Source organism: Rissa tridactyla, chromosome 1 (assembly GCF_028500815.1).
Source record: "Rissa tridactyla isolate bRisTri1 chromosome 1, bRisTri1.patW.cur.20221130, whole genome shotgun sequence".
NCBI lineage: Eukaryota > Metazoa > Chordata > Aves > Charadriiformes > Laridae > Rissa > Rissa tridactyla.
Window position 1 is genome coordinate 127,224,237 of NC_071466.1, and position 25,986 is coordinate 127,250,222.

General features: G+C 45.5%; 3 protein-coding genes and 1 long non-coding RNA gene across 6 annotated transcripts; 2 read left to right on the forward strand and 2 right to left on the reverse strand.

The window, feature by feature from the left end:
- Positions 1–372: 372 nt before the first annotated feature.
- LOC128905749 (cell surface glycoprotein CD200 receptor 1-B-like) lies at positions 373–4,986 on the reverse strand. The gene is made up of 5 exons (XM_054192269.1): positions 4,851–4,986; positions 3,307–3,615; positions 2,296–2,541; positions 1,368–1,470; positions 373–530 (listed from the first exon to the last, which is right to left on the reverse strand). Exons 1-5 carry the CDS (start codon positions 4,984–4,986, stop codon positions 446–448), a joined length of 879 nt encoding a protein of 292 aa, XP_054048244.1. The 3' UTR covers positions 373–445.
- A 6,485-nt stretch (positions 4,987–11,471) lies between these two features.
- Positions 11,472–19,626, forward strand: GTPBP8 (GTP binding protein 8 (putative)). 2 transcript variants are annotated; one of them, XR_008468050.1, is made up of 7 exons: positions 11,472–11,781; positions 11,965–12,063; positions 12,574–12,704; positions 13,050–13,149; positions 13,571–13,689; positions 14,054–14,195; positions 14,776–19,626. XR_008468050.1 is itself a non-coding variant. In XM_054211797.1 (7 exons), the coding sequence occupies exons 1-6, from the start codon at positions 11,503–11,505 to the stop codon at positions 14,136–14,138; spliced, it is 813 nt and encodes a 270-aa protein (XP_054067772.1). In that variant the 5' UTR covers positions 11,472–11,502; the 3' UTR covers positions 14,139–14,180; positions 14,776–19,626. The 2 variants fall into 2 exon arrangements, 1 of the variants encoding a protein (XP_054067772.1); XM_054211797.1 differs by having other exon boundaries at positions 14,054–14,180.
- Positions 16,024–22,747, reverse strand: LOC128913739 (uncharacterized). 2 transcript variants are annotated; one of them, XR_008468056.1, is made up of 5 exons: positions 22,546–22,747; positions 21,292–21,381; positions 19,132–19,264; positions 18,442–18,534; positions 16,024–16,156 (listed from the first exon to the last, which is right to left on the reverse strand). It is a non-coding gene; the product is annotated as an uncharacterized LOC128913739 (long non-coding RNA). The 2 variants fall into 2 exon arrangements; XR_008468055.1 differs by lacking the exons at positions 21,292–21,381; positions 22,546–22,747 and having other exon boundaries at positions 19,132–20,893.
- Positions 22,747–25,909, forward strand: TAF13 (TATA-box binding protein associated factor 13). The gene is made up of 4 exons (XM_054211813.1): positions 22,747–22,847; positions 23,029–23,107; positions 24,028–24,125; positions 25,030–25,909. The coding sequence occupies exons 1-4, from the start codon at positions 22,821–22,823 to the stop codon at positions 25,198–25,200; spliced, it is 375 nt and encodes a 124-aa protein (XP_054067788.1). The 5' UTR covers positions 22,747–22,820; the 3' UTR covers positions 25,201–25,909.
- Positions 25,910–25,986: the final 77 nt, after the last annotated feature.

Genomic DNA, 25,986 nt, shown 5'->3' on the forward strand with positions numbered 1-25,986 from the left:
AAGTTAGCTTCAGTCCTGCATGATCATACTGGGAAGGCTGCTGCTTATCAGTATGCAAGGAAATGTCTTTGGATTTCTTTTATCCTGTAAGACATGACACTTAAATACTAGAACACAATGTATTTGAAATGGTGTGACCTCATCTTATACAACATGACTTAATTTCCTATTGCTAAATATGTTAGATTTGGTTTCATAAAAAAAGATTGATACTTGCATGAGTGACAACAGCATCTAAAGTTGCACCAGAGAGACGATGGGAGACAGAGCTGACAAGGGTCAGGTAGGATCTGCCCTCCATGCCCTAGTTCTGCACAGTTACAGCAGCTGCGTTGCAGATGTTTGCTTCTTTCTCCGGAATGCTTTGGTGAGGTGTCCAGGTCAGACTGGCAAGTCCCTGCCACAAGTCGCATTGCTGACTGAGGCGTACTGAGAGTTTCTTTCATCACTGCTCAGGTGCTGAGTTTGAACGAGGCCCAGACAGCTCTGCAGATGGAAGAGGCCTTGGCTTGTACTGTTTTCTCATTGTCCTAGGAAACAAGACACCAATACTGTAAGTGTGAGGACGAGGCTGTTTTGGGAATGTGGTTTTGGGAATGTGGTTTTGGGCTCTAGGAATGTAAGAACAGGACTCCTCCCTTCATTTGATAGAGGAACAAAAGAACATAAGGCTTTACATCTGTACTGTCACATGAGCATGACTGGCCATGCTCCAGCCAGCACCAAATGGAGAGGTGCCAAGAGCCCTGGCAAAGCGTGGAGCTGAAGTGACTGGAGCACAGTAACTAGTTCTGCCCCTGCCGTGTTTGTACTGTGATGCTGGGCAGCAACTGCACCTTGTGACAGACCCGCTAGCTCAGATAGAGTATGCGGCCAAGCTGCCAGACTGCTGCCAGAACTCCTGAGCAGTTACAGCAGCAGGCCTGTTCTGCTCTCGTGCGATACTTCCTGCATTTCTACACTGGCCCTGCCTTCTCTGGCTTCCTTTCAGCAGGACAGACTGGACTGAAACTCTGTCTCCAAGCTCTGAACGATACTTTGCCGCCTCTTTAATCTTCATAGCCTGGCAATCTTTGTTCAGATCTCTCAGTTGGGTGGGAAAACCTAACCATTCCCTTTGTATTTTTGCTTCTGAAACAGGTATGGCAGCAGGGAGAAGGTCCCTAGTGCTCATGTATGGACTGCCTCCCCCTCTGCCCCAGCTGTGGTGATGTAGACCTTGGACAAACCTCTATCGACATGGGCTGAACTGGCATGTTTCTGACAGACTGAGGTGACCGCACATGACATGAGTTAGTACCAGAAGCCCTTCTAAACCTCCCCAGGACTGGCCAAATGGGTTTGTGTGCATCATGTCCCATACGTACCTGCTATCCCAGAAGGTGTAGAGATGAAGAACAGCAAGCAGAAAGAGGAGGCTCAGGAGACTAGCAAGGCTGATGACACAGTGAAGAAACCGTGTACTACTCTCTAAAGAGAAACAGTTGCTGCTTTAGGTACATCTCACAGACTTTTTTTTTACCCTGTGCCTCCATCAGGATGGCATCTTCTAGATACTGCTCTCTTTGTGCTCTACTTCAGAGGATGACCTAAGGTAGCTGGAGCACAGCGCTAGGCACAGAGCTGGCAATACGCAATGTCCCTCCATGCCCTTGATGGAGGACCCTTGTCTTTTGCTCTACAGGCACTAATTAGATCCTCCTCCCTACCCGTTCCCATGCTCCAGCTGCATCCTTGCGCGTGCATCCCAGCAAATTTCACCTCTGATTCTCTTCCAACCAAGTACTTCAGTGAAGTACACACGGTTGCACACAATTTCCCAGCAAGGTCTTCAACTTCACCACCTAAAGCCTTCACCTACCAGCTATACTTTGGAGCTGTTAGGTAGCTTTCAGTCTTCCTGTCACAACCTACGTATAACCGAACAATTAGCAAGACATACTGGTACCACTGGATCACAATACGTAGATCTAGGTGATGGTACCATTGACATCTTTGTGTGTCACAAACTTCTGAATAATCCTGCCTTTCCATCCAGCTCTATTGGGTGGAAGGCAAGACCACTTCTTCTTTCCTAGAATTTCACAGAGGAAGTTACAGCACTCTACAGGACTTTTACAGGGGACTGACAGCACTTTTGTTTATCTTTCCCCCTCCTGACAAATTTCTCACTGGAAACCAGCTCAGCTGCATGGTTCCTGCTGCAATCCTGCCAGTGCCACTGGTGTTTGTCTTAGTCCATGAGCAGAGGGCTAAATAGGGTTTTGAACGCTGAATGCACAGGGGGAAGCTTACTTGTGGGATGACAGGCTATGGACTTGCTCCAGTTCCCAGCCAGGTGGGACACAATGCAGGTTGTCCCATTGGTGCTGTATGCTGTGAACTTGCTGACAACAGTCACTGTCCCGTCGTCATGGCCTTCTTCCTTGGGGGTGGAGTTGTTCTCTAGGACCCACGAGATCTGAGCAGCCGGTTTCCCTGCCGCTGCCTTGCACACGGGGTTCCCTTGATCATCACAGTAGAGGGTCAGCCTCGGGGGGACTGCAAAGCATCAGGAGGAGGAGATACATGGAATGAGTTTGCTGCAGCTGGGGTAGGATGTTCTTGTTTTCTACCCAAAATGAACAGAGTGAAAAGAGGAGAATAAGGTAGGAGGTGCAATCCCGTTACAGTGACATGGGCCCAAGTCACAAGAGACAGAGATCGTGCCTCTTTTTTCCTTTTGGACAACTCTCCCCCATTCAGGTGGCTTACCACAGCCATGGAGGAGGTTTCCCTGGACATTGCGGTAGGCAATTATCCCAAATGCAGGACTGAATTAGACTTTTGACCTAAGCAGCCATTGTACACATTTTTTAAAATGTATTTGAATGGCAGCATAAGAGGAAATGGGTCCATTCTTACTGTCTGGAAAAGAACATCCCCTGTTCAGTACAATATCTCGGCACTTGGAAGTGTCAGTCTCACATGCTTTAGTTCTCTTAAATAGTGTATTTACAATTGATTCTACAGGATGACTGTATGCATATGCAGAATTCTCTGTTGGTATATTGGATATTGCTTCACACCTGCCATTTCTAACTAGGCAGTGGAGAAGGGGGCGGGACAAGGAAGAGAAGTTTTGGGAAATAAGGAGAAGGGAGACATGGAGCTGCTATCAATGAAATGCATGAAGTTTATCCCAGGAAGAAACCTCCACTTCTTACTGCGCGCTTCCCCTGGTGCATCCCCATGCATGTCCCTTTGTATGTCCAGGCCCAGCCACGGTCCTTTGGAGAACTGTAAAATAAGGAAGGAGTCCCTTACCCAGCACAGTCAGGTAGTATGACGTGTGGAAATTCCCTTCTGCTACTACTACTTCGCAGGTGTAACTTCCCTCATGGGCTCTTCCCACTTGCTGTATCTCAAAGGTAGGATCCTGATCTGGTCTGAATTTCCAGTTGATGCTCTCACTGCAGTTTGTTCTGTCTGTCATGTTCTGGTCAGCCCTGTATCCCAGGCTGCAGGGGCCTCCAGCCTTGGGGTTTATTTTCCATGTTGCCATAGTCATATTTGGTTTGGGAGAGCAGATGAGCACAGAGCTGTTACCTACTGTCACTGACACTCTCTTGTGCCCTGAAGGAGAGAAAGAAGGAGAGGGATATTTGAGAAGGATCCCAGGGATGTCACTCACAGCCTTGGAGTTCTGGTCTGTGCTTCACAGAGAAATACCTGCACTGTTACACACTAGTGTAAGGCCCTGTCTGGACCAGCCTGAGCTGCGTCTCTCTTCTTAGGTGGGAATAGATCACCAAATTCATGGTTGCCTTCTCATACATTTGTCCTTGTTTTCACTCCCTCCTTCTGTAAGGTCCTCTCCCTAGGACAGTGGATTAAGAACATGACTAGGGAGCAGAGTTGGAATGAGCTGCAGAGCCCATCTATTTGGGAAGATCTCTCAGGTTGCTTTTACCTCAGTATCACAGCCCACTACATCAGAAAAATGAATGTTTGAAGACATTCACCCTACTTTTGTGCTTGATAGAAGCAGCCCTCCTAATCAGGTCAAGCACAGGTGGCAATTTCTGCCCTGCTGCTCCAAAGCTTATACGAACCAGTTTCCCTGATTATAGTGATGACAGAATATATAGTAGAGAATTACGACATTTAACTGGAAAGAAAACACATTCCTGTTTGCTGTTACATGCAGAGATTCCTGACAGACTCAAGATCACTGCCTTGTGACCTGCCTCACCTGTCCTAACAAAAACAAACAAGGAAGACAAACAACATTTTGCATAATCAATGTAGTGTAGGGAGGAGAAGGGTTATAGCTGCATTTTCAGATTCCACATTTTTGGAATTAGCTTTTCTAAGTATTTAAGTAAGTTTGTAAAGGGGAAACAACCTTCCCATTAAGTATTATTACAACTTTCATCTGAATGTAGTGTCATAAAATCCCAGTATCCTTCATTTTTCAGGACAAGTTATTGATACCTAAGGGTAAAGCCTGATAGGGTACTCAGACTGACCAGAAAACCTCCCATCAAACAGTTTTTTTAATAAGCCTGTTAATTATCACGAAAAATATCATACTCCAAGAAAATCATTACCAGTTTTCATCACATCATTGAAAAGCCTAAGTTCAACATCTTCTTGGTTGACAACTGAAAAGATCTAGTTGCAGCTAGAAAAGTTTTGATCTGCAGGTTATCGGGTTTGCATAAAAAATTTCCTTCAGCAATTTGTAAAGATCCCTTCTTCTAGATTTTTTTGTTCTCAGAGAAGAACGGAGTAAACATCACTCTGATAGATTGCCTTTTCCTCCTCTGCCCTTAACAGAGTTGGTACCAAAGTACCATCACAAGTACCTGTAGCTCCTGTGACCGCAGTGATGGTGAACAGAACAATGGTGTACGTGGCCTTCCTGACACCTTTCAAAGTAGCTCTTGCATTTGTGGGCGATGTGGGTTTCTTGCACCATCCGCCGTGCTGTGAGCTCCCCATCATCCCCTGCCAGTGATCCCCAGCAGCCAGAGTTACCGCTCCTCCTGTGCTCCTGGGTACCCCACAGTGCAGCTACAAAGAGGTGGTTCTTCTTCTTCCTAGCACAGAGCTTCCTGTGCCGAGAATTGGTGAACACAGAGGAAATGGTATTGTTATCTGCTTTCTGACCATTGGCCTTCGGTATAGTGTTACTGTGGGAAGAAAAACTCTATAACAGAACTTGCATGAAGTCTAAGTAGTGTGATTTTTCATGTCTGGTTCTGATCTCGCAGTGAGAATTTTATCATTGGGAACTGGGGGAAGGATATTCTCAACTTACCACTTAACGGATGCTCAACATATTCCAAAAATTCTCTTAAAACAAATTCCTTTTCCTCCCCACCCTATTCTTCCCCACATACCTAACAGCCTAAGACCTTTTCCTCTAAAGGGCACTGTGAATCACTTCTTCCCTGCAGGGAGGGAAGGTAGGTAGGTACATTGCTCATTTATATTACATTTAACTGTTTTGCTGATAAAAGTATGTCTATAGACAGTTAGGCCAAGGATGCTTTTTTTTTTTGCACCACTGTTTTGTTTGTTTTTCAAACTATTCTGGTATTATATTCCCCCCATACATAACACAAGTGAACACTGAAGGACGTTCCAGTGGTGAGCTGCGAGATTCTCTTTAGAGCCAGAAGAGTCTCTTAATCTTTACAAGGTCCTTAAAAACATTTTCCCAAGCTACTACTCTCCGTCTTCCCATGTGATTAAATACCAGCAAAGACAGCTTCCCTAAATATAAGATGAACCTACTTGGAAATGAATGCACTGAATTTCATTTTAACAGAAAAATGTTAGCCTCCCCAAACTTTGAAGCTACCAAGCTGAAATGAGTTGGTGACCATTTGCCGGTTCTAAGAAAAGAACTCTCCCCTCACAACTATTGTCATGGCAGATTCATGTATTTCCATGGCTGTGCTGAAATGTTCCTGGAAGGTCTTCAGTTCTGTGGTCAAATAGATGCACGGCATCCACGAATGGAGGGGATCACTGGCAGGCAGGCAACTAGTGGGTGCCATTTAACTGAGAAGAGGCATAGCGCCCATTAGTGACTCAAAGGAAGAGCTGTGTAAGTTCAAAAAGAAGGTTAGGCAACCTCTGTTCACAGTCCTTGTATTCAGAAAAGTCAACAGCAGCAATGTAATGAAATCTTCGTCTCTGCTGGCTGTTGTTGCTGCAGTTATGCTTTCCAAAAGTCACTTTGTCAAACAATTTCAGACAGCTACCTGCGCCTTGGCCAATGCAGCTTCTGCGTCAGTGCTGTGGTTTGGCGGTTAAGTGCAACAACCATTTCTCATGTTTAGAGGCAGGTCCAAGACGCAAAGATCACATTTAGATCCCTGCAGTGCAAGACATACCATAATTTCAGCCATAGAATCTGTGAGTGATGTAGCTTAGCACTAAATGGCAGAGGCAGCAAGAAAAATGGTCCAAGTCATGAAAATCAGACGCTTTCAGAGTCCTAATCACTTGGGGTTTAATTGGGAGCAATGCACCCTGGCACCTGAAAGGATCTAGGGTCATTTTAGAAACTAAGACAGGAAAACTCACGGTAAATGGAAAGGGAGAATTTCCTACAGCACGTGATGCAACTTAGTCCAGTTATCTTTGGGGTGAGGCCTAATATTTTTGTGTTTGGGTTTTTTAGGGTTTTTTTTGTTAAAGATTCTGCTTGCTCTCTGATAGTGAAGATGATGTATGAACACCATGTTCATATTTCTTTAGTTAGCCTTTTGGTTTTTGAGTCTTTGGATTACAGTCTAGACAGAGCACAGCAACTTACTGCGTGACTGTGAAGAGTGGAAAGGTTGTATGTGGGCGATCTGGCGGGGGAGAGTTGAGGGGGGTTCTTTATTTTTTGGAAGCCCAAACTCTCAGTCTGACACTAGAGCTGGAGACAGACAGCATGGTAATATTGTGCCCCAGAGAGGTGATCCAAACTACCGAGCTGCTGGATCTGGTTATTCTCCATCCAGCTCTGGCACAGCCTGGAACTGGTTTTAAGTGTCCTTCAGTATTAGATTGTTTCCTCCTTAGCTTGTGTTTTTTGAGACCCTGTTTTACTTGAAGTTGTAGAGTACCACGAACAACTGCACGATATCCTGTTTCCTTTGTGTCGTTTCTCTCTTGCTATCTTACTTTTTTTAGCCATTCTGCAAGAGCCCTGGTAAGGGGCTCTATATGTACACGATACCCATAGCAGATGGACTTAACCTCACCCTCACCCTCTTCCCCCCAGTTACTGATGTACCAAATCTGGTTTTAGCTACCTTCCTGGGTGTTGCAGAGCATGCTGACACGTAGTTGCTCAAAGGTTATTAGTAGCTCAGCCCGCGGGGAGAACACCGTTTTGCAAACGCTGGCGTCATGCTGCTGCTGCTGCTGCTGCTGCGCACTCCCTCTGAGAGGGCTTTTGTCAGGGCCCAGGCTCCAGCTGCGCTTTCCTCTCCATCTCCTGGTCAAAGCAAGCAACAGCACTTACCTTGAAAAGGTTACCTTGAAAAGGTAAGTGCTGGTTTTTTGGATGATCAACTGTGTCACGTTCAAAACAAAACATTTTACTTTCAGGGATGTTCATTATTGCTTTCTAGTACTGATGTGATAAGTTTGGGTTCACTTTTAGGTGGAGCATTTGCAATTCCTGAATGAGGGCATTTCCTTTGGGGACTGAAGAGGAAGGCATTTGCTGAAGCTGTTACTGTTGTTCCTAAATGGGGGTTCTTCACCCGGTGTGCGAGAGCCAATCAACACACTGAGTCGAAATACTAGTTTTTATTTCAATTCTGCAGAATTGGGTGCCAGGCATTTAACAACGGCCAGCACACCTCACGTTTCAAACAGCACAATATTTGGAATGATAAAATGCAGCTGATTGCTCAATAATGATTCATTCACCACTCCTAACTATACATATGCATCTAACTCATGTTTAAAACATTTGGGGAGGTTACTTGATGAGCATGCTCATTATTGACAAAGGGGTGTGTATTTTAGCATTATAATTACCCAAGGTTAGTTTAGGATACACTTCTTGGCTCAAATTTGGTCCAGTGGTTATATTTTTTGCTATCTTATGTCTAAGTCAGCAACTGCAAAAGAACACATAAGACACATTTCTTCATTTCACATCCTATTCAAGGTTAGGTACATTCCTTGATGCCTCAACCGTGTCCCAACCAAAACTTCTTGATAAGCTTTTAACTTTGTTCTTTAGGCATCATTACTGGATTTATAAATTATCAAATAAACACTTTGCTTACATCAGAAATGCTTTTAGGATAGAGCATTAAAGAATATTGTAGTCTGAGAAAATGTGTTGTAGATCTGCAAGGGACAGAACGAGACCATCCCCACCAGCTTTTACAACCTAAAACTCAGAACTGTGTCCCACATGAGCCGCCAGTACCCCTGAATCGTGTCGCACCACAGCCTTCGGATGCCACGCACAAAAAAGCTTCAGTATGCTAAAAAGGGCAATCTCAAAACATTGAGATAATAAGATTACATTTCCAGATTATTATTACAAACACAACAAAGGTATGTTGTGGGATCTCAGCCACGCAACACTAGGTTCTTGCATAAGCTGGTACTTTGCTTAGAAATTTGTAGCAGGAATTACATTATTTAAGTCTTTTTCTTTCATGCCACTGCACTGTTTTACCACAGATATGCATTGTATGAAGGCAGGAGCCCTGCTGACAAACCTGGTTAAGGATGTGGAGTACAGAAGGGTTCTCACATAGCTTTGTCTGATATTCTGAATGTCTCTGCAATAAAATCACTGTATGACACGAGGCACAGCAAGACTGGGGAGGAAGCACATGATACTGTCTTTCTTCCTTAACAATTCCTTTATTTCAAGATTTACCTGCTGCTACCATGGTCCTGGTCATGGCCATAGTAGCAACCAGCGTTAAGGAAACAAAAGTTTATCTCAAATCAGTTCTTGATGTAATGGTTATGTGGTTCTCCATCCCACCTGCACCAATCATGGGGAGCTTTTCCATTTGTCAGTGTCCTCACCAGCCGGTGTTATTGGCACTATTTTTATTTTTTCAGCCCAGATTCAAAGGGTTTCTAACTGATTTAGCACCCTTAAGACGCAGAATTTCATCCTCTTCTGCATATTCACAGCTCTGTTTCCTGTGCTAATGACCAAGGGCAACTCTGAGAAAATGGATGGCGTAATTAATTCTGATTTCCGCTCTTTGCCTCTCCTCAAAGCCTCAAGGGCAAAACCAAACACTGCAGCAGAGGTCAGATGAGGTAGAGATAGAAGAGATTTATTAAATTTGAAATTAATATCAAAAAGAGGATTTCAGTTCTGTGAAGCCGGTGGAAATTACTCTTCATCTAGGACTAGTAGTGTTGGCTACCACATGAACAATAACGCCTCTCTCTTCCATTACATTACTTGAGAAATTTTAAAAAACTTTCCCACTACTGAGTATTTTAATCATTTTTTAATTTTTTTTTGTTTGTGTGTCTTAGAATGCCCAGCCCTTTAGATGTTTATGGCTTTGAATTCCTTCTTGAGGAAAGAGACACTTTTTTTCCCCCCCCTAAACAGAATAGTTTGCATAGAGGAAAATGCAGAGCTTCTTAGTATTTTATACAAGTAATTTAGCCTTTAAAACTGGCTATCCTACTAACTCTAGTTTCTAAACTACCTTCCAAGGGGAAAGAACATAGGCTGTATCTTAGCAGAAAGCACAGATTCGGACGCAGTCAGTGTGCTCTTTACGTTACAAAAAAGCAGAAAGGTTGGTGCATGCACTCCGTCCTTTCTGGCATGTTTCATGGTGACAACATTTGGTCTCAGTTCCTCTTCTTGGAAATGAAGCTCAAAGCCCAGTTGGCTTTGGCACACTGGACCCGACCCGACTGCCCCAAATGCACAAGGAGCCCTCCCTCCTCTCCCAGAACTCCATCTCCAGCTGGTCTCACAGCTACCCTTCTCCAAGAGGTATCTGAAATGAATGATGGTTTGACCTGTCACACGATGCTGGGATAGACAAGATCAGACTAGACAAGACAATTGGTGTCAGTAATTCCTTCCAGCTCCGTGCTCTTGACAATTCTTTGGGACTTAGGTCAGTGTTGATGGTCATAGATCCCTCCTTCCCACTCCAGAGGAATGATTGTCAGAGTTTGTAATTTTGACTAAATTATTTTTGTAGTCATTCCGTAACATCTGAACTATATAACCCACAACTGAAAAGAGACATATGCTGCCACAGACGTGAGCCATAGGCAATTTTAGTCTGAACGCCTAATGTTTGGCAGTAATATATGGAATAGGAAGTAGAGTCTTTCAGGTGAGATACAAAGCAGGCTTCAATGTTGATATTTTACCAGCTCTGACCACAGTAACCTGCCATTTCCAGTCTCCGTACCGTCTACCCACAGAGAACCTAGACTGCAGTTTGGTCTGGGAGAAAAACCACCGCCACTTTCCACTGAAATGCACACTTCTGATCTTCAAGTTTTAGGTGTGGGTCTACTGGATGCTCTTGTTTATCCAGCCCTTTGCTAAAATAAGATGTATTCAGAAGGTCCTGTGTCATTTTTAATTTGTTCCTGTCACCTGTATAGGTACTGTCACATTAAAAAGGGAGACTTAATTAGTGGCTAGGGCACTAGCTTGTGAACTGAGCACCTCCGTTCACATCATCACGCCTGCAGATGTCCTGTTAAACGAGCCGGTGGGTTTCTCCGCTGCCTTCCCTCCTGCCTCTGGCCGGCTGTTCTGGGAGTACTGTGCCAGAGGACACGTGCCCGGTAAGGGTGGGTAATTTCAAGCAGACTAAATTTCAAGCAAAACCCTACTGGAGGGTAATTTCAAGCAGGCAGGTCTGCTGCCAGCAGCGGTGAGCTGCGTGGGACGCCGAGGCAAAAACACCTAAGAGCCCTTGCTCTGTTTCGCGTGCCACGGTTTGGCGTAGAAATATGGAAATCTGCCTACCGGCGTGGTTACGGGCATCATCTCTGGCCAGCGTGGTTTTTCTGTTACTAGATTCACCACAGATTTCAATTACATCAGGTTGCTGCATTACCGCTAAAAAAAAAAAATAAAGAATAATAATAATAGCAGTATTCCTGAAGTAATTCTTCAAAGGTGTATACCTCTGGGTTTTTTTCAATGCCATTTACCTACGGTTATGTGCACCACTGGGGGGGGGGGGGGGGGGGGGTCAGGGAAGAGGTAGGTTTCAAACCGATCTGGCACCAAACACGGGTCATTCGTAGATTGATTTGAGAGCGCTCCGCCGAGCCTGCAAGCGGCACCCAGCCGCCGCGGTCCCTCCCCGAGCTACGCACATCGCACTTTCCGTGACAAACACGCAAACCCCGGGGGCGCGGGGCGGGGGGCGGGGGCCGGCGGAGAGGGGCGGGGCGGAGCGTACGCTCCGCCCCGCCCCTCTCCGCCGGCCCCCGCCCCCCGCTCCGCGCCCGCCGCCTTCCGTGAGGATGATGCTGCTGCCGCCGCGGTCGCCGCCGCCGCTCTCCGCCCTGTCCCAGGTGCTGCGGCTGGAGCGAAACCGCCGCATCGGCGTGGTGTTCCCGCTGCAGAAGCTGGCGCGTTACTTGGCTCCCGGCGTCGACGCGACGCGGTTCGGCCTCTTCCAACCCGGCCTGGACGCCCTGCAACGCGCCGAAGGGTTTTTCAGGTCCGGCCGTCATCACGCCATCGATTACGTCAGCTCCGCCGTCCGTATGGACCATGCTCCGCCGCCCGCCCTGCCTGAGGTCAGCCGTCTGGGGTGACCGGGGCAGCGCAAGGACGTCGCTGTCCCCGGGCACCCGAGGGTGACGAATGAGCGGCAGCAGGAGGGGACACCCCACCCCCCGCTCCGCCCGGGCGCGTTGGGTGAGGGGAGACGGGCGGGTGTAGAAATGCTAAATGCTGTCTTTCTGCCTCTCCCGCTGCAGGTGTGCTTCATCGGCAGAAGCAACGTGGGGAAGTCATCTCTAATCCGGGCCTTGTTTTCCCTGTCTCCAGAGGTGGAGGTCAGAGTGTCAAAAACGCCGGTATGCGACATTTTTAAACTTCAGAAGCTGGCGGCAGCCCATGTAGGGCTGAGAAGGGCAGGAGGAAACAAGCTCTTGGGGAACTTGAAGCAGCAGGAGAACGCGCCAGCCGTGGTGGCTGCTAGCTCAGGGCTGGTGCAGACCTCTCTCCGGCAAAGGGAAAGGTGGAAAGAACCTAGCTTGGCTCTTCATCCAGGCCTGGCGTACACGCCAGACGGAAGAGTCGTAGGAGACAAGCAGGTGTGCCGTAAAGCCCTTTGGGGAGAACCAAGCACAGAGACCCGTGGAGGTATTTTTAGTCTGTTTTAAGGATGGTCACGTGGGATCACTGCAAGGGTAGGAGACTCGGCAGCTTAAAGCAACCGTAGCGTTTTTGCAGCCTTCTTTGGGGGAGGGTGGCAGGGGATGGTACAGAGATGTTTTGCGGGGCATGTCTTAGTCCACTGCTTAAAGCAACTTTTTTAAAACCACACGCACCCTTCCTTCATCTTACCTAAATCCCCTCCTCAGGGCCACACCAAGAAGATGAATTTCTTCAAAGTGGGGAAGTACTTTACTCTGGTGGATATGCCAGGATACGGCTACCGTGCCCCGCAGGACTTTGTGGAGATGGTGGAGGCCTATCTGCAGGAACGGCACAAGTAAGGGACTTAACTCTACCTCCACAGAGCAATGAAAGCCCGACAGGTATCCACAGTCACGTAATTAGGTGAAAAAATACAGGAGGGGTAGCTGCTTCCGGTGGTAGTATTGATTAATTCTGACATCATTTCCCTGGGAACCTCTGTGGCGTCACTCATTCGTGCTTAGACAGATCAAAACAGCAGAAAAGATTGAGGTGCTGCTCCATGCTGACCCTCAGCTCCCATTTGTGGCGTTTCTTGGCTCTTCCTATCCCCAGGTCCCATGTTGCCTGTTCTTGCTTATGAATTTGGGAGCAGGCATGAAATAATGGTGGTGATTACTGTTCCTTGTATTTCTGGCAGCTTGAAGAGGACGTTTCTATTAGTTGATGGTGTAGTAGGACTCCAGAAAACAGATCATATTGCAGTAGAGATGCTGGAAGATTTTGGGCTTCCTTATGTGGTAGGTAATGCTTTGTTCTCATGTTGGTTGTAAGCTACAGATAATTTAGAAAGGTTCATACCCTCTACTGGAGCTTATGCAAGTTAACCTACCTAACTAGTAGCTCCCCCCCCCCCCCGTTAATAAAATAGGCCTAAAATATGTTGAGGTGGGCAAGTGGAATTTAAGGGATTTTTGCTAGATTTATTAAATGGACGCTTTTTTTTCCACTACTCAGCTTGAGGAGCTTGAAAAGGTCCACTGCTTATGCAGGCTATAGAAGTGTTTTGGTGAACTGTATTATACCATTTTTTCCCTTGGATATGACCCAGAGCTTTCAGCCTGCCTTGCAAGATGGTCTAGGACTCTTACAGATGTTCCAGGCTAGCAGCAAAATAATCTTGTTTTCCTCTTTTAATCCTCCTTTTCTGGATCTATGCAGATGGTGTTAACAAAAATTGACCGAGCTTCCAGGGGAGTGTTGTTAAAGAACGTATTGGAGATCCAGGAGTTTGTAAAGGAGAAAACTCAGGGATGCTTTCCTCAGCTATTCCTTGTCAGGTAAAGCTCCTCTCCATTGCTGCCGTTCCCTTTCAGGTGGTGGTTTGCAGTGGGGCAAACTACCTGAAATGGGTCTGTCCGCTCCAGAGGTGGCACTTCTCTGTGCCCCAAGGATGGAGGGTGGGCTGATGATGGGGAGATGTCCCTCTCCTCCTCCTTCCCCCTCCTCCGCAAGTGAGCGGAGTCCCGTTTTCAATTGTGTTAACAATAACAAGCTGTAATTGTTTGATTACATAGCTGAAGTGCTTAATTTACCAAGGTTGTACTGCACTGCAGGAGATGTAATTTAATACAGCCAGTGGCTTGCATTACTCCAAGACACAGCAGCATCTGGCACTGAACACCCACACCTTTGTTTCCACAGTTCTCTGGAGTTTTCGGGGGTTCACTTGCTACGGTGTTTTGTAGCCCATGTTACTGGAAACCTGCCTACTGTAGAGGCCAGCTGAAAAGACTTGCTCCTGGTCTGCTCGGCTCATCCAGAAGAAAAGGTAGCAAAACTAGAGGTGTGGATTTTTGTCGTAAATAACCCGAGGTACTAGAACTTGTATGAATTTTTGGATAAATTAATATTTGTAAGGCTAAGCTTTTTGTTTAATAAATTCATCAGTTCAGGAGGTTTGCACTAGGAATGAATTCAGGTTATTACAAAACTGTTTTATAAAACCTACATGATGGTTCTCAGAAGAAAAAAGCAAAGAGAACTTCCAAAGAGAAGCTAAGTTTTAATACAGCATTTTCATTCCCTCCAGCTAAATGTTCAAAAAGCTACCACTGCGTGCCTAACCTCTGCTATATTTAGGATACTAGAGATATAAGGCTAGTAGGATCATTTAAAAAAAGGTATTTAGTTTAGAAAAGAAAAACTATAGCCCTAACATTAAGCAAACTGTACTTGCTAAGGTGAATCAAATGATACAGAGGTTTACTTCTCTCAGCTTACATGGTAGGGGCCAAAAACTAGCACCTGTGCAACCTGCCTGCTCTAAGGCCATCTAGAGTGGAAAGAGACATGTTGTCTGTGAGGGTGCATTTAGGACTTCTCGTATATTTTACTTTTCTAACTCTGTATCATGCATTCAATAGGTGCAGCGTGACAGGACACCTCGATTGCATACCTCGGGTTCTCCCTGTTCCAGGTGGACGAAGGAATGGAGACATCTTTAATGGGATCTGCTTTTTGATCACTGTTGGCTTGAAACAGAGAGGAATAAATGACTGACACCTAGGGGAACTCTCTCCTTCTGCACTTTATCATCCATCAGTGCTGCATCTACCTTCTGTTTTAAATCCAGCGTGAAGTTCTGCAGCTGCGCTCAGAGGAATTGCCAGCAATAAGACACGTTGTCCATTATCTGCATCTGTTTTACCCTGGCAGCTGAAGCACAATGCTGATGTCCCATACTCTTTAGGAGCACTGTAACAGCTGGCAGAACCGTGTCCCACAGCAGATAAGAGCACCTGAAGTTGGCTTGTTACAAGGCACAGATTTGGAAAAAAAAGGACTGCCATCAATAGCAGTAGTTGTTACAAAAGCATTTACGCTAAAGCTATTAAGTGCCTACATCAAACATAGGTCTTGTCATGTCATGTCTTTAACATTGCCAAATGTGTGTATGCAGTTGTCAAAGTTACTTACACTAAGTGTTTAAACCTCAAGAAAGGGCAGGTCTTTTGTGAACCACCCTGAGGTATTGCTAGTGGTTTTTTTCATTATGGAATTTCTTCTAAGATTAGACATGAGGTGAGGTCTGTTTTCAGCATACATGTAGGAAGTGGGGTGGGGAATGCAATAGAAAGATGTTTCCACATCTTAGCAGAGATCAAACCTGTAATTCTCTAGTATTTTACCTCTAATCCTAAGGCGCTCCTGCGCAAACCAGCCCATAGGATGCTTAGTCCTAGGGAAAAGTGCAGTAGTATCTAGACAGATCAAACAGGTGCAAGTGAACACTTCAGGAATAATCTTTTCTTAGTATCTTAAAACCAGGATCTTCCAAAAGCACCCATCTTGCCAAGGGTGTCATTTTCAAGGCCTCAGCCTTGACTGAAAAGCCTCTGAAAATAAGTCTGTACGTGTAAAAGAAAGTGCAGTTCTGTTTTCAGTCCCTCTTCAGAACAAAACGCCTTACAGTGCTAGGAAGTCTTTTATTAACCACTTAAATATATTCAGTATGTCTGGTAAATCCGTTTGTATAAGAAGTGCTTTGAAATGGCAGCAGACGGCAAATTGGACCCCATGATCCTTGTGGGTATGTATAGCTGCCATGAGGTGTCCTTAGTGGAAGCCACGTGGAGCAAGGTCATGCAGTTTCTTAGAGCTGTACTAGAAGCAGTGGGTCCAGTCTTATCCTGAAGAACCAGCTTAACCTCTGGGCACATCTGGGTTTTCTGCTGTATCAGTCAAAAGCTCTTCATTAACAAATTCTTCAAATACTGGAGTGACTCTTGCGTTTTCTTCAGCCATCTGCAGGAGGGAACACCACAGTTCTGTTACATGTAAGAATCGCTGCCCCTGTGACAGTGTTGTGGTTTAAGCTGGGATGGCCACCAAATGAATGACAGATGCTCTCTTTTACGGTAGAACAGAAACAATTTTTCTCTCCTTACTAACTGCACTCTCTGAAATTAACGGTATGTTTTTCAGACAGTGTCTGCTTCTACCAGTGATAAGGTCTGATGTTCATAGTTAGAAAAGACTTAACTGAAAAGTAAGATTACTGAAAAGAAACTGATTTTGTTCTACCTCAAACCAGGACAGACAAGTAATGTAGTAAATAAAATCACGTCTTCTCCTTCACTTAAACATTAAAACTTACATTTAGGTGCCATCATGGGAACAAGGTTTGGGTAGACAGGTGCCTGATGCACTGGCAGACTTTCTTGGCAAGTCCTTAAGGAACTCAGCTGTGTTGCTGAGTGCAGAACTGTGCTTTCTCAGGCCAGGGCCACAGGAGCTCCCCCGTTTTTTTTCCCCACTCATTGAGCAATGGTGGGCCCAGGAGCATGCCGAAGCAGTAGAGACCATTCAGTTTCAAATGCTTTTGATGTCTTAAATTGTTTGCAGTGTATACACCACTCTGCAGGCACCCAGCATTATCTTGTAAAGCTTTGCCTCTCCTGCACCCGTCATTTACAGAAGTGATGTTGAGTACAGGCTTCAATGGAAAAGGATTTTACCTTGTGCATCTCTCTAGTCTTTCATCAGTACTTTCTCCTTTTTCTTCTTCTACTGTGTCTGGTCTAGTCTGTCACCATAACCCTGGCACTGCAAAGCCAGTATTTTGACCGTATTCTTGCAGAAGTCCCCTGAAGTCAGTATGGCGTAGAATGCATTTTAGCGGGGAGGTTGACCAGATACTACGTCAATAATTCTATTAATATTAGCAAAGTAACCTAAACAGGTTTCTTGGGTTATTTTAAAAAAGCAGAGAGGGGGCAGGTTTCAGCAGGTAGACATTTCAGATTTAGCCTCTCTGAGGCAGTTACACAGAGAGGCAACATGCACTAAGGCAGAAAGAGCTCTGGTTTACGGTCACTTTGAAGGTTGTTTCAGTATTGCCTTCTTTCACTCTGTATCTTGTCCAAGGTCTTGCTCCTTGGGCTCAGCATTGTTTTCAAACTCTGCTCAGAACTAGGACGTATTGCAGTAGGAGCCCTCTGTTACAGCATGGAACACAGAACATGCCAAGTGTTGAATATAGACGATTCATTCTGCATTAAGTGGGGTGGCTGCACAGGAGAAGCAAAATACTGCTACCTCAACTATCAAAGTTTCTGGTGAGAGAGGAAACAGAAATTTTAGCAGCAGCTGATATTTCCAGTCCATCTGACTGGCTAACCCTACTCATGCTTGAGATTACTTTTAGTACCTGCTTATCCCAGCTATAACATGATACTGTATTTAATGGAGAAGTTGTAGCTGTTTCTGTGCAAGCAGAGACAAACCCAGAGGAACATAACAGCTTCTTACATCACTCTCCTGCTTAAGTGTTTTGGAAACAGAGTAAGACCAGAACCCATTTATAGAAGAATCAGAGGAAGGAGGAGTAAGTTGTGGCTTTGTCCCATGCTACAAATAGGACACAAGATGAGAGGAAAGGAACAGAACTAAGAAAAGGCAAACTGATCTTGCATTACATCCCAAAATAGAGATGATAAATTGAGAGGTGATTTATTAAGAGAAGTCATCGTTGTGGGATTAACCAAAAGGTTTTATTAAATAACGATTAAATGATTATTAGACAGTAGTAAAACACTCTACTACTTACTACACTTCTAATAATTAAGCTAGCCTGTATGCAATACACTTTAGATCTAATATAAAATGTCATTTACCCTGCTGTAGATACTGGATGCAAGCTAAAGGATCTCTCAACCTCAAGGACTAACCTTGACAGGTGTCAAGGGGTGATCACTGCCGTGCAGCCTGCTGCTGTGTAAGAGAGCTCAGGGGGCTGTGGTGGCTGCAAAGATTTAAAGTGATTGACTTGTTGTCAAAATCCCCTTTGGTGTACATGCAACTGTGCAACCCCCAGCAGCTGTAGTTTTGTCTGGTCCCAGCTCAGGCTGGTACCATGATAAGACATGACCTAAATTCCTTAAGATCCTGAGAAGATATGACCTAGCACAATTTCTCAAGGTTTGTACAACAGGGCTGATTTCACTCAGGCCTACTTGTCAGCGATGCCTGAATCAAAATACTGTTAATTCAGTTAGCCTGGGTGCACCTCTCACAGAGGCATGACTTACCTTGACAGCTCTCTAGAAGCCACCCTCTCCACAACATGCCAGTCCCGTAACTTCCTTTTATTCTCATCTGATGCATTCACAGCCAGTTCATACCTAGAAACACCAGCAATAAAAAGTAAAGCAAACGTCCCTTCCTTACCTACACAAGTGATTTTAACACTGGGTTCTGTAACTGCAATTTGATCTGCTCCAAAGACATAGCCACAGCATTAAGCCTATATGCAGAGATTTATTTTAACACTAATTTCACACTGTCCAAGCACTTGTTAAATACTTGATCTCTACCTACTTCCGCTGTAACTGGTCTACTTACAAGCATCTCTTAAATAAGCACAGAAACTGTTTTGCTCAACAAGGTCATTATTGAGCAGCTATCAACTGTTTACTTAAACGTACAGCAGATTTTCTCAGGGAAGCTAGTTCACATTTTTGTATTCTAATAATCTATGATGGCATTTGTGCACCTTGTGGCATGTTTACAGGGGAGAATAAATGTTAGCACTGTTCTTGCTAGTGCTGCTCCCCAAGAATTTATTCTCGACTGGTTCTTGTGTGGTGAATACAGCGCTGCTGGACTGTTGCCCTCGCTCCTGGTGCAAGTGCAGAATGTGGTGTCTTGGGATGGCACCAGCCCTCAGCTCCCTCAGGCAAGGCTGTTTAGACTCAGACACCGCAATGCGCTGTACTCACTTTTCTTGAATTCATTCCTTGGGATCCTTCAGTGCTTCATCAAGACCCTCTCTTTGCTCTACTCTCCAGTACGTTATTGTTTCTCCAGTGTCTGTGCCTCAGCTGCACCTTTTCCTTCTTCCTCTTCAGCTTCCTAGAGAAAAAAACTTTCGTTCAAACTTAACTTAGCAAGGCATTTATTACACTAGAAGAGTCAGCCTCCTACTGGAGACATAATGGATTTTTCTTTATAAGGAAAAATTTCTTCATGACAAAAATCTTTCTTAAGGCAAAACCTGACAAAGGCATAAGAAACTTGTATTTCTCAAGCATCAGCAAAACTAGCTTAAATGCTCACAACAATTTATGAAGAATGTAAGCTGTTGTACAATTCCAGAAGTAGTATTTAACAGGGCAAAAGAAATGCACTCAGACCAAGGCCCATGTAGATTCAGTAGGACTTCAGAACCACAGCTGCCTTTGTGCTCAAAGACAATAAAAAACGTTGTGCTCATATTTAGAGATTCCTTTCCTTCAAAAAAAACACAGAAGGTGTGGGAAACCTGGTACTCAGCCCCCAGTTACAACAGAAATTTCAGAAATTCTAGAACTTGATGATGGAAGAACTAAAATAAGGAACAATACCAACAAACCTTGGGAAAGAGTTGGCAACATTAAAGTTTCTTTAAGACATTAAGAATCACTAACAGGTGACCAAGCTGATGAGGATAAATCTTGTTCAAGCCTTACATGTTAAATTACAAAGGAATGCAAATTTCCTTGCAGCTACAGGTAGGAACTTAAGCACAAATAAAAGTTAAATTGCATAGGGCATAGGCCCTTCTATTATAAACCTAGCTGAAAAGCACATTACTTAAGCAACTGATCTGTGTCCATTTCCTTTGCGTGCCCCTCCTCTGACATTTTTTACCTAGTTTAGGCTAACAGCAAGAAACATATCTCACAAAAAAAAAGAAGAAAAAAATTGTTTATTTAGATGTTGACAGAAGTAAAGTGTTAGTATATAGAAAGGAAAAGAGGATTTACAAGTGACATTGTACTTGTTCTTTGGCTTAGGGGAAGTCATTCTGAGCTTGGTCCCCTGCAAGCACGGGACTGCCAGTGAGGACTTCTAGATACCAGCGCAGGCTCCTACACTGAAAGCCCAGTTGCAGCGGGAAGCGAGCAGCGTACACAGAAGTTACCCCAACACACTTGTATTGATTTAAGTTCAGCTTTTGATGAAAGAGTGAACTCCATCCTCTGAATTAAATTCAGTTTTGAAGTTGCAGCCATGGGAAACTGCCATGTTTGTGGGGATTACCTTCAGTTTCCAAGTTGTTTGGTCATAGTCAGTCAATTGTGCTCCAATTTGTGAAGTACTGACAGCTGGGAAAAGGCGAAACTTATCTGAAAAGGCTACACATCCATTCCTGTTTCCTTAATTCCAGAGCTCATGAAGAATGCATTTTCTTTTCGGATTCCCACCCTCACCATCAAGAACAGCAAGAGCATCTAATTCTATCTCTTTACAACTGCCAACAGTTTCACTCACCAGCTCTTTGCCCTTCGCATGCTCCAGCTCTCAGAGCCATCAGTGACTTCACTGAAAAAAAAGACTAAATCCATTCCCTTTCCTGGATGTTAGTTATTATTAAAAGCATAATCTCAACTTTTATTGATCTAAAATAATTTACCATGCTAGAAAGAAAATGCTCTTCATTCACGTGATCAAATTCAAAACAACCACCAAGCATGGATGGATGTTTATATGCATGCATATAAAGCGGGAAGGAAGAACTCACCCAAAATGGTGCTAAAACGGAGAGAAGAATAAAGCCCGGTCTTTTGTCTCAGCCAGGCCAAATTGGTTTGATGTGCAAGCAATGAAACCAGCTGTCCTCTTCTCCCTTTCTACCTATACTTAGCCCATATTTAAAACTTTAGCATGTTGCAAAAACATGTACCAATGCCATCAGGAAAGGAAGAAAAAACCACAAGTTTATTCATACTTTACTTTTTGTTTTTTTTTTAAAAATGGTCTAAGAGCTAGTAAAGTCCTAAGTATTTAAAATTCATGCAGATTACACAGACTCATGCAGATTACACAGACATTTACTCCCACGAATCCTTTTCCTGACAGGGACGGAACTCTGTGCTGTAACTGCGCCAGTATCTTACCTTACATTGTTAAGTTTCATCTTCAGTTTCTCCTGAGCAGACCCAGGCATCAGCAAAAGTTTGTGTGTTCTTTCCCAAGTCAGGGATGATCTGAAAGGGAAATTCCAGAGTTGAGATCCTTTTTCCCTAAAACCCTGCCACAAAGCAACCTGCAATCTTTCAGCCTCCAGTACCAGAAAAAAATGAAGCCCACTGAGTTCTGTGTGACACCCTAGTGCTATTTTTCCTAAAACAAAAGTCAGAAAGAGAAATTAGTTTCCAGCTTTGATATAGCACATCCACTACTTTTTGTAGCTGTAAACTACACAGATTTATACTCAACAGGTTACAAGTGCACAAGAATTTGTCTTCAAGTCAAAGCTCTACGCTTTATAGTTAGTTTATACAGTCACTAGTGATAAGTCACTGATTCCAGGTGAACAACCCGTACTCCGGCTTCTCCTTGTAAGCCTCAACCCCCCTTTCTGTGCCAAGGCGAGCACCTGGACAACCCAACCCCACGCCAGGGGCTGGGTCAGCTTCTCCATGGGAGCCCCCACGGCAACACGGACTGGGGGGGTGGGCAGAAGCAGGAGCCCAGCCCTACCCCCATGGCTCTTCCCGAGCCTGAAACCATCCCTCGGGCAGGGAGAGACAGGGCTTGTCTGCACTGGGAAATGGCTACGCAGTCAGATAACTACTGCGGGCAGAGACCCAACACAATGACCAAGGTCTACACCTACGAAGGGGGATGAGACTTTACAATTTTTTCCCCTGAAGAAAACACACTACATTAAAAGCCTACTGACATTAAAGCAGCTGCAAAGGACGCTGGCCTTGAAAGCACCACAGAATCACAGAATAGTAGGGGTTGGAAGGGACCTCTGGAGATCATCTAGTCCAACCCCCCTGCCAGAGCAGGGTCACCCAGAGCAGGTTGCACAGGAACGTGTCCAGGCGGGTTTTGAATGTCTCCAGAGTTGGAGACTCCACCACCTCCCTGGGCAGCCTGTTCCAGTGCTCTGCCACCCTCAAAGTAAAGAAGTTCCTCCTCATGTTTAGGTGGAACTTCCTATGCTCAAGTTTGTGCCCGTTACCTCTTGTCCTGTCCCCGGGCACCACTGAAAAGAGCCTGGCCCCATCCTCCTGACACCCACCCTTTCAGTATTTATAAGCGTTGATAAGATCCCCCCTCAGTTGTCTTTTTTCCGGACTGAAGAGACCCAAATCCCTCAGCCTTTCTTCATCGGAGAGGTGTTCCAGTCCCCTCATCACCTTTGTAGCCCTTTGCTGCACCCTCTCCAGCAGCTCCCTGTCCTTCTTGAGCCGGGGAGCCCACAACTGCGGCCACCTTTGTGCTGGGCAGCGGCACCGCTGAGGCGCGAGCGGAGCAGCGGACGACAAACCCACGCGCACCGGCACGATCCGCCCGAGCCCCCGCCCTCCACGGCACGGCGTCCCGGCGGCGGCGGCGGCGGCCGCGGGGCGGGGCTGAGGAAGCGGAAGCTCTTCCCCCCGGCTCGGAAGCGACGCGGCGGGTTCTGGCGGCTATGGCTGACGAAGAGGAGGACGCGCCGGTGAGTGGGGAGCGCTGCAGAGGGACGCTCCGGCCCGCATCCGCCCTGGTGTGCCGGTGCCGGGGCGGCCGGTGGCCTAGGCCTCGCCCCGAGCCGGGGCTGTGGTGGGAGGGTAGAGGAAAGGGGTCCCCCTACCGCCCCGGGCGCTGATGGCGGCCTCTCCTCCGCTGTGCCCCTTTAGTTTGAAGAAGACGCGGAAGAAGCCGGCGGGGGCCTGGACGGCGGGCAGGGCAAGAGGAAGAGGCTGTTTTCCAAAGAACGTGAGTGGAGGCGGGGCAGGGGCCCCCGCCCGGCGCTGCGGGGAGCCCCCGGGGCTGGCGGAGCACCCTGCGGCTGTGAGGGACCGTGTCCTTGTCCCAAACGCAGCTGGAGCTCTGAGGAGGCAGCTGTAGTGTTCCAAAACTCGGTTTTCCTTAGCAAAGTGGCAGCTTTCCTTCTGTGCCCTGGCTGGAAGCGCATAAAACTATCATGTAGACCCCCCAGAAAATATTGCTAATGCATCATTTCAGCCTGGAGAAGGCTCCGGGGAGACCTGATAACAGCCTTCCAGTACCTAAAGGGGGCCTACAGGAAGGATGGGGAGGGACTCTATTAGGGAGTGTAGCAATAGGACAAGGGGTAACGGTTTTAAACTGGAAAAGGGGAGATTTAGATTGGATATTAGGAAGAAGCTCTTTACTGTGAGGGTGGTGACACTGGAACAGGATGCCCGGAGAAGTTGTGGATGCCCCATCCCTGGAAGTGTTCAAGGCCAGGCTGGATGGGGCTTTGAGCAGCCTGGTCTAGTGGGAGGTGTCCCTGCCCATGGCAGGGGGGGTGGAACTAGGTGATCTTTAAGGCCCCTTCCAACCCGAACCATTTTATCATTCTACGATCATCTGAACTTAACTGTGCCAATAATCAGTCATGCTGTCAGTCGGTGTTCAGTATTTGGTAGGCTAAATGCATATTTAAGGAGCCTGTTATCAGATGAGCTTTTCTGTGTATACAGCACTAGGCTTTTGTTGGTTTCTGTCTGCCTCCTTATTTCCCATACGTTTGCTCAAGTACTGTCCTGTCCAAGAGAGAAGGTGCCATCCTGGGGCTGGAGCACGCGGGCTGGTGAGCTCCAACTTGATGTGTGCTGCTGACAGCGCTGAATGGATGAAAGAAGCCTCATGCTAAGTGTTTCTTTCTGCAGTAAGGTGCATGATGTATGGATTCGGGGATGACCAGAACCCTTACACAGAATCAGTGGACATTCTTGAGGACCTGGTAATAGAGTTTATCACAGAAATGGTAAGTCAGCTCTAGACAGTGTTATCAAAACATCCTCAGTAAGACTTCAGTCTTCTGAAGGTTAATGCCTCTGACTCAAATACTGCATTATCCCAGGCCAAAACCTCTGATGCTAGTAGGAAAAAGCTAAACTTAGACTTTGCTCTTCCAAGATTAAGGCAAAATTCATACATTTTACTCCACGTGGATTTAGAACAGTGTCTGAAGTCCTTAAGTAGCAGGTAGATTTGTGTTGGTGGTGGGGAAATACACAGCTGACTGAGGTTCACTGTGGCATCACTGTACGTGCAGCTGACAAGGCACAAGGCTCAGCTTTGAAAGTTTATTGGATGGGAATATAGCTTTGCTATGAAAGAAACACAAGCTTCTGAGACCCGAAGCCATCCCTCTTCATTTGGATACTGTTTGCAAGTTTGCTTTGTTTTTTTCAAAAATGTTATTCCTACTGGTTTTGGATGCCTTTTCTTTTGAAAGGTTGGCCTTGCCTTCCCTCATCAAAATGCCCTAAGCTGTCCTGTGATACAGGTGCTTCACACTGCTTCCAAGTTCTGCCTGATGCTGTTCATCATCAAACACTCTGCAGGCTGGGGGGGTCCTATATATAATCTGCTTTAGTTTTGATGTCATTATTGTTAGTGTATATAGTGGTATGTGCTGGGTGTGACAGGCAGCTGGGGACAGCAGAGCAACAGTAACTCCATGGCTTACTGGGAAGTTCTCTTGTGACTAGGATGATGGTGCCCAGATCTTGAAATTGCTTACTTTTTGATTACAAGACAGGAAATAAAGTAGAATGGAGATGAAAAAAAAAAAAACCCAAAACAAAAACACCAAACAAACCAAAATATATATATAAATTAAGGGGCAAAGGAACCCTGCTGACTTTCCTCTTTTCCTCTAACAGACACATAAGGCCATGTCCATTGGGCGGCAGGGTCGTGTACAGGTTGAGGACATTGTCTTTCTAATCCGCAAGGACCCCCGGAAGTTTGCCAGAGTTAAAGACCTCCTAACAATGAATGAAGAACTGAAACGAGCCAGAAAGGCCTTTGATGAAGCAAACTATGGATCTTGATTCTGTGCGCAGGGTGCACTGGGGCATTACTTGAGCACCTGCTGCCCAAAAGGAAGGAATGTCATGTGTGTTGTTTGGAGGGGTTATTCAGGATGGAGGTGGTCACAGACATCACTGCTGGGATGTCTAACCTCACTCCCAGCCTTTTCTGAAAAGTATTGAAGCAGCTGAATGTTATCGGATTGTATGTGGTATACTTATGTATTTTTATACCATTTTATGAAATGAGAAGAGAACTCTGAAGATTCTTGTAATGGCAGGAAGTCTGTTTGAAGGAGGACTATGTTGAATGGGAGATCCAGAGGGCTAATGGTGGGTGATTCCCTACAACTGTTTCAGTTGTAGAGAAACGAAACCCAGGCAATGGATCTTGGCTAACTGGACAAAGTCTTCAAGGCCAAACTGCCAGAGAACTTCTGCTCTTTGCTCTGTACGTGCTTTTTGAATAAAACATGTTAAGTTTGTGCCCACTCCTAACTAAACTTACATTGACCAATTTACACAAGGTGCATAATACAGATTTTTTTTTTAACACAATTGCCTAGGAAGGTTTATCTTTTTTTCTGTCCTACTGGGTAAAGCTCTTGTTTCCTAACAATGTTAAGCCTAAGAAATTGGAGTTAACCTATTACAGATTTATTTGTGCTTACAGCCATTCTTTACCCCTGTTAGGCAGGTGCTCTACAATAAAGCAGATTCCTGTTCTTCATTCTGAGACAATTTTTTCTTAGTATTTCCTGGTGATCCTGATCTTGGGACTTAGTTACAAGCAAGAGCTTGTCAGAA

Coding starts and splice junctions, on each gene's coding strand:
- LOC128905749 (XM_054192269.1), bottom strand. CDS start 4,986: ATGGGGAGCTCACAGCACGGCGGATGGTGCAAGAAACCCACATCGCCC. Junction 2,542..3,306: donor ATACTACCTGACTGTGCTGG/GTAAGGGACTCC, acceptor GATGCTTTGCAG/TCCCCCCGAGGCTGACCCTC. Junction 1,471..2,295: donor CATAGCCTGTCATCCCACAA/GTAAGCTTCCCC, acceptor GTTTCTCTTTAG/AGAGTAGTACACGGTTTCTT.
- GTPBP8 (XM_054211797.1), top strand. CDS start 11,503: ATGATGCTGCTGCCGCCGCGGTCGCCGCCGCCGCTCTCCGCCCTGTCC. Junction 11,782..11,964: donor CGCCGCCCGCCCTGCCTGAG/GTCAGCCGTCTG, acceptor CTCCCGCTGCAG/GTGTGCTTCATCGGCAGAAG. Junction 13,150..13,570: donor ATTTTGGGCTTCCTTATGTG/GTAGGTAATGCT, acceptor GGATCTATGCAG/ATGGTGTTAACAAAAATTGA.
- TAF13 (XM_054211813.1), top strand. CDS start 22,821: ATGGCTGACGAAGAGGAGGACGCGCCG. Junction 23,108..24,027: donor GAGGCTGTTTTCCAAAGAAC/GTGAGTGGAGGC, acceptor TTCTTTCTGCAG/TAAGGTGCATGATGTATGGA. Junction 24,126..25,029: donor TAGAGTTTATCACAGAAATG/GTAAGTCAGCTC, acceptor TTCCTCTAACAG/ACACATAAGGCCATGTCCAT.